Consider the following 18,406-nt stretch of genomic DNA (forward strand, 5'->3'; position numbering starts at 1 on the left):
ACAGTGCCCCGCTGCCCTGCAGAGGCTTTGTGGGCAGCCATCCCCAAGCTAGAAGCCATCCCGTCTCGCTGTTCTGGCTTGGGAACAGCCTTGCTAGCCTCTGCAGGGCAGCGGGGTGAAGGCATCCTGCTGCAGAGGCTTTGCGCGCAGCTATCCCCAAGCTAGAACAGCGAGACGGAGCATTCCGCAGCGCTCCATCTCCCTGTTCTGACTTTGGGCTTAGCCGTGCAGCCTGTATTCGCTCTATAGGACGCAGACACATTTCCCCTTAATTTTTGGAGGGGAAAAGTGCAACCTATAGAGCGAAAAATACGGTATATATTTGAGTCCTACCAGGCTGGGACACACACACATTCTTCACCAAAATCATACCCATGTGGTTTCACGAAAGTGCAGTATGCATTAGACAATGCACAACAAAGCAACAGCCTTTTCAGGTTGTGTAAATTGATTCTGCCCTTTTCTCTTCCCAGCAGAATGATTGTGCTCCTGCAGTGTCTCTGTGATGTCTGACGTTTGGAAAGAGTGCCATAACACTACTGACTACAGGCCCACCGTCCACTGGAAGAGACACCCACTGACCGTGGCCTTGGATTCAGTTGCAGGGCTGAGTCTTGCCTGGCCACTCACCTGCTTATCATCCTCTTCACTGTGCCTCACCTGAAGCCCTCATTTTCTCTTTGAGATGCCAGCCTTGCACTGAGGCTGGAATGCTTCCCTTGGCCTGTTTCCCTTCATGCCTCTGGATATGTTTTTGCAATTCTTCAATCGTTTGCACAATTTCTTTTAAAATAAAATATTTCTACTGGGATGGGTTTTAAATTATAAATATTACTGCCTTGGGTGCAGAGATTTTTTAAAAAAATAAATACTGTTACCTCTGACTAAGATTATTTTTTTGTACATTTTTTTTTAAAAAATCATACTGGGTGTTTGTTCAATAGATATATTTTAGAAGAGTTCTTTTTTTAAAAAAAAAAATCTTGAATGAAATAATATATGTCACTTTAGATTCCTGTGGCTGCTGTAACTTTTTTTCTCTCCTTCAAATGAGGAAATTGCAAGGGGTTTGGGGTTTTTTGGTCATGTTACTGTTAAGTAGTTTTGCAGACTCAGGTAGATTCTTATTTTTGTAGCTGATCAGAGCTGGAAAAATTAATCAAATTTAACTTGATTTGTGTGTGGACACTACATTGAACTGTTGTGAAATAAACCCGTACTTTTAACATGCTTTTTAATTTGACCAAGAAACTCTCTGTTGCCTCATTTGATGCCCTCTGAAATGGTTTGACAGCCTTGCAACTGCAGCACGGGAAGTGACCCTCTTCACTTAGATGCCTGTAGTGCTTTCCGTGGTCACATGAAACTTGTTCTATAAGCCACGAGTTCCCCACATTCTGTGAAAGGCAGACAATTCTCACCTGGAAGGGGTTATTATAGACCACTCAGACTTTCAGCGTAATTGCCTAATGCCTTTCTAGGTTGCTTTCCAGGGGATTTTACCAATTCTCTCAATCTAGTCCAATTCACTAGACCAAAGGCAGAATCCCAACTGTATCCTAACCTTCCAAAGGTAACAGATCATATTAATTTAGGTTTGATTCTATGCACCAATCAAAAGCACAGTATAACACCCAGAGAATGAAGTGTGTGATAACAAAAATTATTCCTTACTAAACCTACAAACAAGCTGCTTTGCTACAAGGCAAGGTAAAAAATGCCTTGTAATCAAATGAATCTTATTTTTAAAAAAATTATTCCTCCATATATGAAGAAATATAAACTGATGAAGGGGCCTGTATAGTACTGCTAGGGAGACTAGAGCTAGGTTTAGATTCTGCAGGCAGGGGACTAAGAAAATCTTAGGAAGTTGATTTATCAGTTCCCATTTTGTAAAAATGGGAATAGCAGCGTGAACCACCAAGAACTTGCTCTTTCGTATGTGTGGAGAGGTGAAAATGACGAAAAGGCACCAGGAAGTAAATATACAAACGTTAAAAAGAGTTTATTTGAAAAGTACAAAATTAACTTACTTTATTAAATACCTCAGTTAGGGACTATGCTAAAATATATATACATATATATATATAAAAGGAGAAGGAAGGAAAATCCTCCCCAATTTAAAAACCCTGTGTACCGACTGCTCCTAGTACACTGCCAATATTGCAGCATGTGTCCCTAGAAGAAGCCTTGGGTATACCTTTTCTTTGGCGGAAGGTGGCCGTTTTGAGAAGAGTCCGCAGACCGTTTGGTCGCCACCATGAGCTCAGACAGAGGAGCGCTCCTCTTCAGGCTCAGCTTCCGGTTTTGTGTGCACCTCATCCTGGCGGTTCTCCTGGCACCCTGTTGGCAGGAAGCTGCTTCTGTGGCCCTGGGAGGTATCCGACACTCCACCTGTGGGCAAAGCTGCCCATCCCTCCTGGAAGAGCCTTTCCGTTTCTGCCCGAGAATGAAACTTCGATAGAAGGATTCTACCTCAGTAAGGTCTGCCAGATTAGTCATCTCAATGGCATCGATCAGATGGCTGTACTCCAGGGGGACAGGACTTCTTTGGCACTCTTGCAGTGGGGGCGAGTCCTGCCTCTTCAACACCTCCACGTGCATCTTACGGTTGGGCGGCAGCAGCCGTGGCCTTTTCCTCTCTGCAGACTTGAGCAGCAAATCTGAAGCACAGATCTGCAGGAATTCCTCCTTGGGATTTGCTTCCGGCTCCAGCTCTTGGGCCGCATGATGCAAGTCTCTTTGGCGGGGGCACTGTGCCGTCATCCGGCTACCTGCGTACAATTGCGCCTGAGGGGGAGGCACCACCATCAGGTAGAAAAAGGCATGTGACAAGGATGTGTCCCTTGTCCAATTCTCCTGGCTTGGAGCACAAGCTGGTGACCCACACCCTGACACTTGAGACGACACGGCGGGGTGTGTCTGGGGTTTCCGTTTTTCATACCACGCTTGAAGAAACTTCTCCCGGCTGGATTTGGGCCCTCCTACATCACTTGGGCACACGGCTTTCTCCCCTGGAATGGCTCCCGTTTCCATGTAAGGATCTGTGATTTCAAAGAGCGAGACGGGGGGAAAAATAAGTGAAAGAATGTTCTGACATGCAATTTAATAAGGGGGGTGATAAAATGGAGTCTCGAATTGACCTGCAAGGAATAGCTGTAGCGTTGCCAGGCAACCACACGCATTCTAGATCTCACCAGTCTCAAACAAGCTTCTTGGCCTAAGCCATCACAGCAATAGCAGTTGGGACAAGAGGGATCAGGCTTCCCGATGTCATAAGCACTCTGATGTCAGTAACTTGGACAGTTGCTCACAACTGTTCACAAACCCACGGTGTACTATTTATGTGACCTGACCACTTGCCAAAGCTGCAGCTGGCAAGTCTTGACTACTGAGTGTTAGTGGTGGCTGGAGTCATGGCGGTGTGGCCAGTGAGGTCACAGGGGCATGGCCAGTTGTTCTGGTTTTCTCCCCATCTTGCCTTTGCAAAGATTCTGTGGATACTTACGCATTGTAGTTGTACAAATACTTAGGACCTAACTAAACCGATAATTGACTTACAGGAATGCAAAACCTCCATACTTATCGCAAATCCTACAGTTCCAGTAACACACAAGGGTTGAAAGTTGCAAAACACACACAGAAGACACCCACCATTTCTCCTTCCAATCCTCTTACCCATTCACAAAAATAAGTGGAAAATAGATATTACAAAGCCACACACTGTCCACTATTGCTCTCAACAAATATTAATTTGAAAACAAGCTGCTCAAATTAGTAACCACACACATTCTTCCTAGATAGCTATGAAGAATGTGTTTTGAGGTGTGGCTTTCAAGAAAACCGTTCTGAGCAGGGTGGATAGAAATTAATCATTTAATATAAATAAATCAGATTTTTAAAATAAAATGCTTTTGGAGGAAACACCTTTCTAAAGATAGTTTTCCATTTAAGTTACATTATAGTCCAAAGGCTATTCATCAGGAAATAAAGATTTGTTTTAAGTTTTTCATATTAAACTTCAACTCAGTCTGTTTTTTTTTAAAAAAAAACATTTAACCACATCAGTTAACAAACATGGATACATATGCTGTTATTGTTTTAGTAAAGTACAGCAGAAAAGTCAAAATATAAACAATTTCATAATTACCTGTCTTTGTATTTCTAATAGTACAGGATAACCAAATCAGTAATTGTTCATATAACTGTAAAAACTACTCTGAAAATTTATTATTCCAAAAATGAAACCTTCATCTGTTGTTATTAATATTATACCAGCAAGAATGAGTCTTTCAATAAAAAAATGATTTGATCAAGCCTTACTGACCAGTGATTTAAATCAATTTGATTTAAATAAAATCAGTTTCCCTTTAATTCCAATATCAGTTACGTGGTACGTAGGGACTTTTTAAAAACATAGCTACACTTTTGGATTAGCAGTGGCTGAGTGCTGCAGAGACCTCATTAGCCAGAGAACTAATTAACTTTATTTTTTTACAATTTATACACCATGATTGGGCGGGGCGGGGGAGAGAAATCAAAGCAGTTTACAAAAAGAGAAAGAATAAAATTATCCGTAAAAAGTTAACAATGTTAACTGAGTGAAAATGAAAGTACAAAATGTGTCTGAGACAGGAAAGCTGGGGAGGGATTTTTTTTTTTTTAACATTCTTCTCAGGAGGTAAGGCTCCGCCACAGTGACCAGCCTCCACCACCCAATGTGTGTTTACAGTAGCAATACTGTTTCTGAATGCATAATTTTATCTGGTGCCAACAGCTTTCATAACAGAAGAGAGCATCGTAAAATAACAGGTATGCGCCACTTCTGTTTACAGTCACTAGGTAAGCCACACCCCCCCCCCCGCAAAAAGAACTCAATTAAGAGGCCATTGCAAGTTTTCCAAACTCCTTTTGGATAAGATGTCCTCCCACAAAGCTGCAGCGTTTAGTGCTAGAATAAGCATTAAATATCTCCGCTGCTGGTCGCATCCCCTTGTCTGTGTGCCAGGTAACATTAGGCCCCAGGCTGAAGAGGATCTGATTTGATACCTTTGCATTGTGCTTTTGTTAGATTTGGCCATGGCAGTCGTAATCCTATCCGTCTGGGAGTAATTCAATTGGCTCTGCTTCTCAGCACTAAGCTCTCAGGCACTTAAGCAGTTCCCGTGCGCTCCCCACCCACCGCAATCCCCGCAATCCATTTCCTGCAATCTTGTCCTATGAAGTGGGCGCATTTACCTATGACACTGTGCCAGCCCCCTTTCACACTATTTGCGCGGATGTTCTTGAGGCGGAAGAGAGCCCAACCGAGCCACTTCGGAACAGCTGTGCTCCAGGCTTGTGTCTTCTAATTACATCACTGAAGAAGTGTTGTAGGCAAATGACTCCTCTAGTAGCAGAGCATTGCAGTTTAATGTGCAACATGAGCTCCTAACCGGCAGGCAAAACAACACTTCAGCTGAGATGGCCGGCCCCATGACCTTGGCTGTGTTGTGTGGGTGGGAGGGTGAGAGAGAGAGAGAGGAGAGACATGGCTCTCATAACAACAGGATTACTCCCTTGAACCTTACAGAGCAGCTGACAATTAGGCAACAAAGAGCAAGTGAAATATTTAAAGGAGGACTTTTTCCAACCTGTGTTGCTTAATTGGTTTGGTTTGCTTTCCCTGGACATGAATATTTTATCATCCCACCTCAGGTTTCCTTTCAGGAACAAGTGACTAGAACCTACTTTCTTTTTAAATAGTAGCATTGTTACCCTAAAGCTGTGGATAGCTGCAGGATTTTTTGTGGGGGTGGGTGGGGGAGCAGGCAGGTTTCTCTCACACAAAAACAGTGGTACCTCGGGTTACAGACACTTCAGGTTACATACGCTTCAGGTTACAGACTCCGCTAACACTGAAATAGTACCTCGGGTTAAGAACTTTGCCTCAGGATGAGAACAGACATTGTGCGGCGGCAGCAGGAGGCCCCATTAGCTAAAGTGGTGCTTCAGTTTAAGAACAGTTTCAGGTTAAGAACGGACCTCCAGAACGAATTAAGTTCTTAAACCGAGGTACCACTGTATGGGAGGAATAGTGCCTGAGGGTTTTGTCAGGTGTCTCACGTCCTACAGATGCTAGAATCATAGGATTTGTAGAGTTGGAAGGGACCACAAGGGTCATCTAGTTCAATGCACTGAAATGCAGGAATCTTTTGGCCAACATGGGACTCGAACCCATAACCCTGAGAGTAAGAGTCTCATGCTCTACCAGCTGAGCTACCAAAGATACTCCTTTCTTTTTTTCTTTTAAATGAAAGCTGGGAATCTGGTGATGATGCCACCCCTAATGGATGGCCATGCCTGAACCTGAGAAGTAAATCCATTCTGAGCCAAGAAGCTCCTGTGCCTTTAACTGTACAGCAAGCATAAATTCAACAGAAGGGGGAAGTCATGTGTTTTGAATGTGCATTGGATGTGCGTTAAACTAATGGTGTGGATTCCGCCCACCTTTTCTATCACTGCATCTTGATGGTAGAAGTAACAGAAACAACGCTTTCTCCACTCCTAATAACACCAGTCAGAGAGGTAAGGAAGGAGGGGGCAGAGAACAGAACTGGTTTTAATAACTCTGAGAGGCATTAAAACACTCTGCTTATATTCAGAGGCACTCTTTCTAGAGGCGTTCGAAACTCCCATTGCTCTAGACGCGTTTTGCGACAGGGAATTTCATTCATGCAAACAGTTTCTGAGCTCTGGGCGCAGTACTGTGCCTTAGATTTCAGATTAAAACTGACACTGCTGGAAGAAAAGGAGGACCTTTTTCTGACTCTCCACTTCTAGCCACTCTCTGAGGACTAGAGAAGGGAGCCTCATAAGAATATTAGGGGGGCGGACAGGGGAGGTATAGCTTTGTGTGTGGTTTTTTTGCAGTCTTTGAATGAGGACTAGACCATGTGAATAATGAACATAAGATTTTAGCTGCAGTTCATTCATTTTCAGCTTTGCATTCTTGTTATTAAAAAAGTGTGCCTAGACACTCCATTGCAGCGCCCACAACCTAGATTTAAGGTGCCATCTAGCTCCTAGCAATTCATATCTCAAGTTTCTAATACTGAGATACGAGCAGCTATTGGGAACTTTGGGCTCTCCAGATGTTGCTGAAAATGGTGATGAATGGAAGGAAATTGTTCTTCTAGTTGTTGGGAGCCCAGTAAGCAAGGGGACCCAGGAAAGGCTGCTGATTTCTTGCAACAAGACTGCCTCCAAATAATTTCCGGCTTATTTCTTATAGGGGCGGGGCTCTACTTTTCCTGGGCTGCTGAGGATACACCGAAGCTTGTTTCCATCCCCATCTCCCCAATAATTGGGCCTGACAGAGTTTTGAGTAATCTTTTCTAGCTAGGACACTGTTCAACACTGATCTTAAACCTTATCATTTACTTATTTACCACCTGCCCTTCATCCTAAGGTCTCAAGGTGGGTTACAGAACTAAAAACAATATTAAAAGTCAATTTAAAACATCTTATATGTTTAACAGAATTTACAGCTGCTAATATATATAGAAATGAGCAAACCAGTGATATTTTAGGGAGCAGACTAGCAGGCGGGGCCCATTACTTACATCATAGGAGCCTACACAACACAAAACACTGTTGCTGTATGTAGGTTTTATTTTATTTTTTATCTTACATTTTGGAAATGTGCAACCAGTTTTTCTTCCCTTTAAATTTTTTGGGTGCCCCCAAGAGAGTGGGACCCTAAGCTATAGCTTGTTTAGCTTACAGTAAATCCGGCACTGCTCCTAGCCTGAGTGTCCAAAACTGTAAAAAGAGACCACAGCGACTTGAACCTGCCCTTACATACCCAGGACCCTACTCTGTGTCGCTGTTAGAAAAAGCCCTAGAGCTGCGTGGGTTTTGCAAAGGTTCCAGGATTTCCTTTTATCATACTTCTGTCCAAAAACTGAAGCTGAGAAACCTTGGTTGCTGGGATGCGACTGGCTCAGGGTCATCCCAGGAGCTTCAAGGTTAAACCTAGCTTTCAGCAGCTGTTGGCTTCTTTGGAAAACCCCTTATCAGATCTTATTAGCAGGGAAGAGCGAGATGCTGCTCAACCCCCCCTCTCTTTCCCCCCTTACGTCCACGCACTCTTTTTGCAGGTGGGTCCCAGGCATTGCACTGGAGAAAGCAAGAAGGCGCTGTGGAAACCACCACCCCCCGTCCCCCTTCAGACCTCCGATTGAATTGTATGGAGGTTGGGAGCGACATGTGCACTCTTGCCCCCACCCCACCCCAGTGAGAAAACGGTGGAGGGTTAATCATATCTACCGATATTGAGCCTTGGTAAACGAAAGCAAAAGCCCGACTCCATTCTGGCCTCGTGACCAATGCTGCCACGTGCGCTTTAGGATGGGTGAAAAGTTCTTTTTTTTTTTAACAGTGCGTGGTTTGGCCCAGTTTAAACTCGTCTTGTGTTTTTTTTTTAAATGCGCAAACCGCATTCGTGTTTTAGTTTAGGTTTTTTGGGTTGTTTATTTTTAAATGGTAGAAATAAAATAGAACCTGGAGTCCAGGCCTCTCCGAAGGCCTCTCGAGAGGGGTTTGCAACGAAGCGGAGCCAATCTTTTTATCTTATCTGAAGGCGGCGCGTACGAGGCGCGAAACCCCCGATAAGGGGTGCGGGGGGGGGCAACCTAAAATTTTGCTAAGCAGCTTTCCTACACAGCACCACAACCAGCGTGGATGGGGAAACCCACACCTCCAAACGGGTTAGAAAAGCGGCGACCTTAAAAGCAACCCCTTACTATGACGGCGGCGATATAAAGCCGTTCTAGTTCCTGCTCTGTTAGCTGTATTAATTATTATTTAATTTTTATTACCCTCCCTCCCATCTGGTTATGTTTTTCCAGCGGCTTCCAACGCATATAAAAACCATAATAAAGCATGGCTCTTTCAGGAGATCCTCAAAAGATGGAGAATCGCAACATGCCGGGGAGGATTGTATGTGTTGTGCGTGTTTTCCTTGGTCGGACGAGGTGGACAAAAAGCCCTACGCCTACTCTCCACTGTCTCCCCCATAGAGAAGCTCCTCTTCAAGGGGGCGCTTTGCTAAAAGGCGACGCCTCTTCTGCCCCTTCCTGCGCCCACAAGTCTAACACGGATGACAAATCTTGCTGGACAGCAGCGATTGCCGCAGCCAGATCCTGCACAACTTCGAATTTTAGTGCTTGTAAACCGCAGTGAGGCGATGTCTTTAAGGCACACCCGCCGCCAACCCCACTTCTAATGAATGCGTAAAACGGCGTGCAAGGTAATATTTCCTGATTCGGTTCCAGATGAAGATGACTCGGGTGGTGGAGAGGAAGCCAAGGCCCGCTGAGTTCAATGGGGCTTGTTACTCCAAGGTAATGGAGTACATAACTGCAACCTTCACATGCCAGCTGCCCCTTCAAAGTGCATACACCCCTTCAAATCGAAAAGGGATGGGATTTGGAAAAAATATATACCGCCGGGCCACATCAATAATTTGGCCTACGGGAAAAGGAAGCAGGGGGATTTATTATTTCGGACGAATTAGCTTTAAATATAGCGGGGCATGCAAACAAACAAACAAACACAAACAAACACAAACAAACAAAGGAGATGGTGAACTAACCTGTTTCTTTCCAGCTACCCGTTGTGTGTTTCCACCTCTCCTGACTGGAAAGGGACGGCAGGTAAAATGCAAGTGGCAATCTTGCTTTTTTCTTTCTCTTTTAAAGATTCCCTCTAAACGGAGGTTGGCTAAGGAACCTTCTTGGGCAGAAATACAGGCCCCACCCAACATGCGTAAAGTAGTTCCTGCGTATGGAAGCCTTATCTTAATGACCCTAATGATGGTTTTGGGGAGGGGTGGTGGCTATCCTGCTTGTCCTTTTTTAAAAACAAAAGTTAGCTCCGCCTAAGGTTATTTTCCTATTTACCCCTTTTCCCTCCCGCTAGCAAGTAGGCAAGTTATTTTGAGAAAGGAGCTAGCTCCTGAAAAAAAGACCAAAGTAGGATGTATGTTAAGAAAGGGTGATGGGCTTGACAACTTGGCCCTATGAACTTTACTTACTGGACACAGGCATGGCATGGTTACCTCTAAAAAGGGGCCACTATCTGGAATATTCTAGTAGCAAGAAACAGAATCATACCTATTTGAGGAGAAAACTTTGCCCCAAGGAACAGAACTTTCTACTCTATTGAATCTTTTCAGTTTTCCAAATGGAAAGGCCGAGAGGGAAAGAGCAACATTTTGTTTTCAATTTGCTTTTCCACTCAGGATTTAGCTATCTGTCCTGTTCATAAACCAGACTAAATAAAATGTCACTGAAAGTCTGCAGGATTCAAGATCCCCTTAGTAAGCAAACAGGAGAGAGAAGAGTCCTATGCTTCCTGGTAGGGCCTGAAACAGCAAGGCCTGCTTCCACAGCAAGCAATTGGTCTACTTTGTAATATTTTCTCAGCCAGTTAACTATTTGTATTATACAAATTCTCCCATTGTATAATATTAAGAAAGACTACAATGCACAACATTTTTTTTATACTGTTGCTTTAAGCATAAACAAGGGGAGTAGTATCTCCTGTAGTTCAAGTATGCCCCGTACCTAGGCAGTAAGACTATCACCTATTTAGCAGGGACACAATATTTTAATTTTGGGGACCAGTGTTCACATCTTCCTATTGATTTCCAGAGAGAAAGCCATATTAATCTCCTGCAGCAAAACCAGCAAAAAGCTTTATGGTATATTTAAGGACTCGCACGTTTGCCATGCCATAGTCTAGTGTCCATAAAAGTTTATGCCATAATAAATTTGTTGTATTTATAGCGCTGCTAAATTATTTGTTTTTATGCTACTGGTAAAATTGTTGAAGCTTCCCTCACCCTAATCTGGAATGCCCAATACAGCAGTAACAGCTGAAACAAAAACATTTCTCTATTTTAAAAAAATGCATTAAGGTCCCTATACTTCAACTGACAACTTTAAAAAACAATGCCCCAGACTGATGGTGTTAGCTTGGAATTCATATGTAAATTTGACACTATCAGACTGAACAGAAAGAAAATGATTGGATTTTTACCTCCACAAGTGCTTCAGGTTCTTTTGCTAATTAATTACCAGCTGGACTCACTCTGATTGGATCTTTTTATCCATTTGAATGGCCCTTGTTTGCAATAGTAATGGATCACATAATTATTATTATTCTTATTTTGCTTTCTAGCCTTCCTTTCTTCTGTCTCCTGCTTTCTGAGGATTTCACTTTATCTGCAATCTACAAGCTTGTATTGTAGTTACACTGATTTACACTTCAGTCCCAGTAAGTAATACATGTGTCTTTCAGAGCTTCATGTTTTGCTATTGTGTCTGACTCTAGCATATGCTTTACTCAGGCAAAGACCGTTGTCTCGGTTTTCCCAGTGCCACTGCTAACCATCTGCTGCCATCATTGGTTGAAAAGTTCGGCCATGCCATTGGGAATCTTGAATTATTGATGCCATCTTTCCTTCATACTCCCTGTTCCCTCACGGCATAGGTATCCTGGCTGAACCTAATTTTGCTATGAAAGTGGATGTACTGGAAATATCAAGAAGGGCTTCTACAGGCTGTTGAAGAAGAAAGGAACACACATTAAAGCATTAGGCTGCACAGAACGCTGACTTCTGATCTCATCACTGCTAATCCCATTGTTGGAATTGAGAGGGAGGAGACTGGTAAGTTGGATAAGGACATTTAGTTGATGGGAGCTGACTTCGAAATGGAAACTTGAAAAAGTATTCTTAAAGTGGCGCCTCTAAAATATTGAAAACTGCTTTATGTTCAGAGCCCACATAATTGCTGTAAAGGATGCAAAACAAAATAATGTATTTTATTGGACCAAGTTACATTAACATAAGATTAACATAGGCAAGTGTTTTTAGAAGATTTGCACTGCACTCATTCAGACATGATTAAAGCCTTAGTATTCAGTCTAGGTAACATGTTATATTGCAGAATTTCACTCATACAACAAGTGAAAATTTTCATTGGACTCAAAAGCCAACGTATTGCAGTCCTGTTTTCTTTGGAGCTCAAGTTCCTTCTCTTTTTTTGTTTCTTAATTTAATTTTTCCTACAGATAATTCTTGAGGCCACTGCCTTTTCCACATAAAAAGGGTGAAATGAAACAAATTACTCTATAAATAATAAAAATCAGTATAAATTCTATCCATTAAACGTTTTCTGATATAAAATCTTCTATTCCTAACAATCCTTAATAGGCTTCCTCATATCTGGCATGCTGGAACAGAATCTTACATTTTGTTATGCTGAGTGCACAATAGTGCTTCAATGAGTTTGGAACACAAATAGTACTTTCCAGTATTCCTCATATCTTCATAGACATTTTCTGCTTCCCAAACTAACAGTGATTTGTGGAAAACACTGAAACCACATGAGAAGTAGTTGACAATGGTCTACTGGAAATTTGTGTCTAAATACTAATTTCAAAGCTATGGGAGTATAGAGGTCTATTTTTCTGTATCAGCCAAACCAACTGAGTCTCAAATTCCCTTAATTGTTTGAAATATATTTGCACAGTGATGTAAATATATCCCACAATGCATGGTATATAAATTACGGCACATGGTGGTGTTTATGTGCCCAATTTGTATTGTATGCCTTATTTAACAAGAACAGAAACTGCATTTTTGGATGCCATCACAGTTTTCTCAATGTGGGCTGAGCAGAGGTGTGCAAAGTTTTGTCTTTCTTATTTACTTATTATAGGGGTGGATAATCAGGTTGTAAATGTGGTAAATCAGAGGTGGCTAAGCTGTGGTCTTCCAGATGTTAGACTACAACTCTCACCATCCATAAACATTGGCCATGCTGGCTGGGACTGATCTGAGGTGGAGTCCAACAACATCAGGAGGGCCACAGCTTAGCCATCTCCAATTTTACCACATTTGCAGCCTGAGTATCCATCCCCCATGGAGTTCAAGGTAAGTTGAAGTATTTGGAGTGAAAGCCCCCCCCCCACCCCCAAACAAGGAATGGCAAAAGTTTTGTATGCAGCTTCACATGGAAGGGAAATATAGTGGTACCTTGGCTCTCAAACTTAATCCGTTCTGGAATTCCGTTTCAAAACCAAAGCGTTCCAAAACCAAAATGGATTAATCCGTTCCAGACTTTTAAAAACAACCCCTAAAACAGCAACTTAACATGAATTTTGCTATCTAACGAGACCATTGATCCATAAAATGAAAGCAATAAACAATGTACTGCAGTCACACAATCAATCAATCAGTAGCTGAACTGGGTTCCACACAGTCACAAAAACAAAAAAAGAGCCGCAGAAGCGCAAAATAAATAGCAAAAACAGACAGCGTAACACTCAAAACAGAAGCATGGCACTCAGATCAGAAGCATAGCACTCAAAACGGAGCACGTTCAGCTTCTCCTGGGTTTGCAGTGTTTGGGTTCCAAGTTGTTTGAGTACCAAGGCGTTTGAGAACCAAGGTACCACTGTGCATGTGTGAGAGAAGTTCCATACTTCAGTGTAACATTTCCATGTCAGTTTTGTTTGTGATGCCATAGGCATGTCTGAGCAGTTCCATAATTGTGGTGCCCTTACTGTTATGTGACATCAGTTTTGCTATCAAGCTGCCCACATCAGCAAAGGGGTGTGTCAAAATACAGTTTCAGGTCTTAGACCATTGGAGAATAGAGAATAAAAAATCCAGATAATAAGAAATCGGCCACCCCTTCTGCAGGTGATTTTTGGATTAAAAAAAAATTACTTGCATATTCATTGCACATAGAATATGACCTCTTTCCTCTTAATTGATGATGTGCTTATGTATATAGGAAGAATGGCACCTTCTCGGTCTAAAGCAGAACGCAAAACATCCAGAGAACAGAAAGCTGAGCATGGCAGCCAGGTAATAACAGCACATGTTTCTCGAAAAAAGAAAAAGCATGTTGACGAATCAAAGAACCAGGACAAAAGGCTGAAGAAAAGAAAGAGCAATGAGAGAACTAATTCTGAAGATTCCTCCTCTGATGAGGATGGGGTTCCTGTTGTCTCCGTGCAGGGCCCAGCAAAGGGCAAGGGAGAGGTGAGAAGGCTGAAGGAAGGAAGGAAGAGTAGCTTCAAGAAAGAAGGAAAAGAGGAGAGAAGTTCCAAGGTCAGAGAATGTCATTCTGATAGAAGACATGGGGAGCAGTTAATGTGCAAGGGAGAGAAGAACGGAAGAAGGGTTGTGAGGCAAGATGATCAGATTTCAGGACAATGGCACAACGCCAGCGCGAAAAGCGCTGAATCAAAGGACGCTGAAGACAATGAGAAACACAACTTGAAAAGGAAACGTAAGAAGCAACCAAGCAAGAGAAAGAATATCGCTGATACTGAGTCCCTCACAATAGAAAATGAACAAGGTTCCCCTTGGAAGAAGCAAGAGTCATACCAGAGAAGTCATACTGAAAGCAAGGAACAATGTAAGAGGAAGCCTCACTATAAGGCTAGTGGTAAGACTACCAGAGAAAAAAGTGGAGGCCACAAGAAGACACATACTAGGAAGTCAGCTAGAATACTTTCCAAAGCAAATCTTGTGGATTCAGAAGGTTCATCATCATCATCATCATCTTCAAACTCCCAAGATAAATACAGTTTGAACGAAAGAATGGGAGATAAAGAGACTGGAAAGGACAAGTTCAAAGTCAGAGAGCGTAGACAGAACTCTTTGGAAGATGAAGATGAAGAGCTCTGTTCTAAGAAAGTGTTACCCACTATTGGGGAAGATCAACCTGCAGGCAAAACTAGTGACTGTCAAGAACTTCAGGAAACAGCCAGTGAAAGTGAAGGACAGTCAGAGATCATAGCAGCAAGACAAGAGGCTGAGAATGAAGAGAGTCACTCTGAGATAGATGAAAAAATAAAAGGGAGTGATAAAAGATGTGTGGCAAGAAAAGTTACAGCAAGTGATAATGATGAGCAAAGTAGTAACTCAGACAATTGCAGCAGTAGCCCTACAGAGGAAGAAAGCAATGATGGGGAGCATGAAAATCTTTCGGAAAAGGGGAGTGGCAAAGAAGCCTCCGACTATGAGCAGAGTATACCTGGAAGTGAAGAGGAGGAAAGTGAGACAAGCAGCTTTGCAAAAAGAAAAAGAAACAAGAAAAGATCAAAGCTCCTCAAGTTTAGTTCAAACAAAAATCCTCAAGAGAACCACCAGATGGAAGAGAACTTGAGTGTTGGTGACAAAACAACCACTTCCTCACTACAATTTATAAAGCACAAAAGTGAATATCGTGATAAGACTGATCCATCCAAACAAGGCATGCATTTAGAAGAGCAAACAAGCCGAGATGCAAGTTCAAGAGTAGATGCAGTGGCCTTGCTTGAAAAGAGATATAGCCATCTGACTTCACAATCCCAAATTCTGCTAAGCCTAAAAAGCAGGCATAAGGATGCTAAAGCCAAACTATTGACAAGTGGCAGTTGTCCTAAGGCAGCAGAAAGTGGCTCTGATTTGAAGAAGGCTGGAAGCATTCATCCGAAAAAGAGTACCAAAAGAAATGACAAAATGGTTTCTAGAGCCAAGGAGATTAAAGAATCAAGTCTCTCTACTGCTTCAAGCTCAAACGTTAACACTAGAAAGCTTTCTGTTGAGAAGAAAAAGAAAATTGGAAAAGTAACTGGAAATGTCAAAATGGCTTCAAATCAGGTCCTGGAGACAAGAGAGGAAGAGGAGCTAGTGGAGGAGCAAACTGTTGAAGATGCTGCCAGAAAAGGCACAGTCTCTTCTAAGCAAACGAGATCCAAATCTCTACAAACCCTTTCAGCGTTTAGGAAAGTGACTCATTGGCTTAGCCATAAGCCTCCCAAGAAAGCAAGCCTGAAAGAGCGCTTCTTACGTGTGGCTCGTGCAGTTGGCCTCTCAGGATGGCTCTTCAAGAAGTTTGGCAAGAAGAAGAGGAGCAACAAATCATTTGGATTCAGGAGAAGAATGGCCATTCGGGTTGTTGGCACTGTTGGGCTGGCCAAGAGATGTGGCAGGCCTTTCCATGACTCAACGGGGGAGCAAATGAAGAAGAACTTGTGTAAAAAAGGGTCTTCCTGTTCCTTGTTAGAATGTGATCAAACCGGAGATGAAGATACAGTTGTGAACAAAGAACTGGAAGAAGGGGCAAGGTCTTCAAGGAATTTCCCCTGTAATGAAGACAACTTAAAACCTTTGCTGATGAATCTCAGTGGACAAACCGAGGAAGAGAAAAGCAGTATCACGGATGCCAAGTTTGCCATTGTGTTCCCCAGGGTTCATCAGTTGGTGAAGTCCAAAAACGCTTCTCTTGAAATTGACTGTAGTGGACCACAGCTGCAGTCATGTGATCAACCAAGCAGGAAAACAATAATATCTGTCCAGCCAGATGCTAAATTGCAACATGAATATTCTAAGCCAAATGGCCAAAGGAATAGTCAAGTGCTTCCTTGCAGTCCTCAAGCTGATGTATCTATACCAGGTATGTAAAATCAAGCTATTCCTAAAGTAAGGTAAAGGGACCTCTGACTGTTGGGTCCAGTCATGGACGACTCTGGGGTTGCGGCGCTCATCTTGCTTTATTGGCCGAGGGAGCTGGCATACAGCTTCCGGGTCATGTGGCCAGCATGACTAAGCCGCTTCTGGCAAACCAGAGCAGCGCACGGAAACACCGTTTAGCTTCCCACCGGAGTGGTACCTATTTATCTATATGCACTTTAATATGCTTTCGAACTGCATATTGAATCCCCATCATGGGGATTCAAACTGCCGACCTTCTGACTGGCAAGCCCTAGGCTCTGTGGCTTAGACCACAGCACCAAAAAAGCTATTAAGTTGCTTATGCCAAATAATAAAGACTCTTAAGAAAAGGAAAAAAGGCAGGTCTTTAATTATGCTCCATTTCCCCCCAAATATAGTCCTCCATGTACCTTCCTCTCAGCTTTCCTGCAGTGCCTCTTTCCAGTCAATGGCCATGTCTATTCTATAACTTTAAGTTTGTAAGCCAGGAAATGTGCCATTAGCTCTCCCTTACTCAGCCTTACGCTATATATCCCCCCCCTTCTCTCATTTCATAAAACCAGACAATGAAAAAAGGGGGAGAAATCCTTTGGGCATTTGTAATAATGATTTTGAATGTTCTTCTGTTTTTTCTTTTAACTCTAGCTGAGGTAAGAGCTCAGGAGACAAACATTGCTCTTTGCCATGCTGCCATTTTGAAATCCCATCCAGTAGGCTTTTTCTGTTGAGCTGAAATTCTTGAGGGGGAATGGTGGGTCAAAACAGTGTTTTGGTTTTCATTAGTATACATTAGTGAAGTTTTTAATATTTGAAGTTTTATTCTGTTTTTAGTGTTCTGTTGGGAGCTGCCCAGAGTGGCTGGGGAAACCCAGCCAGATGGGCGGGGTATAAATAATAAAGTTATTAAAGTTATTATTATTACTGTGATGTTCCTCTAATGATGTGCCTTTGATCCAAGAGGAAAGCACGATCGGGTTCCTTGGATAAGAGTGAAGCGTTCATTTGCAAACTTCAAACTTGGATACCTTCAAATACATCTAGAAACAGTTGATGTAACATGTAACCTGCTCTCTTTTCTTCTAAGTTGAAGGAAGGGTGTTACAAGACTCTGTACCTTCCAGCTTGGGGGAAGATGACAAGGCAGACCTCACCCAGAGGAGCACGCCAGAAACAGTGGATCAAGTGCATTGGACTCAGCATCAGCCTTTTACATGTGACCCTACCGCTTGGCTGAATTCTGAAACGCTGCTCCCACGGTTCACCATTGAGAACTTAAGCAAGTGGACTTTATATAAAGAGCAGGATCTGGCCAAGTCTCCTAGGTCAAAAAAAGCATTGCAAGGAAGGTGGGAGGCAGAAGATGTCACTGAAGATGTTCTTGAGATGGACATGATGCAAAAGCAGGTTGGTGCATTCTGTGCTAGAGATCATCGTGTGGGATGTGACTGAATTGATGTTATGTATCTCTTTGAAATGCCATTGTCATATACCTTCCAGATGTACAGAGATGAGGATTGCTACATGGAATTTGAAAAAGTGGAGGACCTTTCCAGGTTGGAGTAAGTATGGTACAAGGCGTTTTTCTGATAGAAGTGTATGAGGAAACCCAGGATCATCAGGGTCCAATCCAGGATTCAGAGTGTAGTTATGTATTGATTTACTTCCGACATCAGTAGTAAACATTTCTTCAAATTAACTGCTGGATTTTGTTCGGGGGGGTAGAAAAATAGGTATGCTATCAAATCAAAATCCTCAAATATAATATTTCTTCCCCCCACCCAGGGAAGTCAGCGAAAGCTCTGTGCTGCTGTGCCTGAAAAAGAGATTCCATCGCAACTTTATTTATGTATGGATATTACTTTC

At 42.6% G+C, this 18,406-nt stretch overlaps 3 protein-coding genes across 9 annotated transcripts in view; 2 read left to right on the plus strand and 1 right to left on the minus strand.

Annotated features, from left to right (window-relative positions):
• The window catches only part of LLGL2 (LLGL scribble cell polarity complex component 2), a 63,588-nt gene extending 62,358 nt beyond the window's left edge, over positions 1 to 1,230 (plus strand). For 2 of the 3 annotated variants that reach the window (XM_081899583.1, XM_081899582.1), the window contains exon 26: positions 474 to 1,230. In XM_081899583.1, coding sequence (XP_081755709.1) covers positions 474 to 481 — 8 coding nt within the window. In that variant the 3' untranslated portion in view covers positions 482 to 1,230. The remainder of the gene's footprint in view (positions 1 to 473) is intronic. The other variant, XM_081899581.1, reaches the window with a different exon arrangement.
• An 819-nt stretch (positions 1,231 to 2,049) lies between these two features.
• On the minus strand, positions 2,050 to 10,305 carry LOC309363501 (uncharacterized protein). Of its 5 annotated transcripts, XM_081899899.1 has the most exons (3): positions 8,862 to 9,210; positions 5,239 to 5,485; positions 2,050 to 3,044 (listed from the first exon to the last, which is right to left on the minus strand). In XM_081899899.1, exon 3 carries the CDS (start codon positions 3,034 to 3,036, stop codon positions 2,179 to 2,181), a length of 858 nt encoding a protein of 285 aa, XP_081756025.1. In that variant the 5' UTR covers positions 3,037 to 3,044; positions 5,239 to 5,485; positions 8,862 to 9,210; the 3' UTR covers positions 2,050 to 2,178. The 5 variants fall into 5 exon arrangements, with proteins under 5 accessions (XP_081756025.1, XP_081756023.1, XP_081756026.1 ...); XM_081899897.1 differs by lacking the exons at positions 5,239 to 5,485; positions 8,862 to 9,210 and adding an exon at positions 9,638 to 10,305; XM_081899900.1 differs by lacking the exon at positions 5,239 to 5,485.
• A 3,528-nt stretch (positions 10,306 to 13,833) lies between these two features.
• The window catches only part of MYO15B (myosin XVB), an 83,038-nt gene continuing 78,465 nt past the window's right edge, over positions 13,834 to 18,406 (plus strand). The window contains exons 1-4 of the mRNA XM_081896670.1: positions 13,834 to 16,505; positions 17,628 to 17,947; positions 18,041 to 18,102; positions 18,326 to 18,389. Of these exons, the coding sequence (XP_081752796.1) occupies positions 13,841 to 16,505; positions 17,628 to 17,947; positions 18,041 to 18,102; positions 18,326 to 18,389 (3,111 nt within the window). The 5' untranslated portion in view covers positions 13,834 to 13,840. The remainder of the gene's footprint in view (positions 16,506 to 17,627; positions 17,948 to 18,040; positions 18,103 to 18,325; positions 18,390 to 18,406) is intronic.

Source organism: Podarcis melisellensis (assembly GCF_964234715.1).
Source record: "Podarcis melisellensis genome assembly, chromosome: 2".
Taxonomy (NCBI): domain Eukaryota; kingdom Metazoa; phylum Chordata; class Lepidosauria; order Squamata; family Lacertidae; genus Podarcis; species Podarcis melisellensis.

Coding starts and splice junctions, on each gene's coding strand:
- LOC309363501 (XM_081899897.1), bottom strand. CDS start 3,036: ATGGAAACGGGAGCCATTCCAGGGGAGAAAGCCGTGTGCCCAAGTGAT.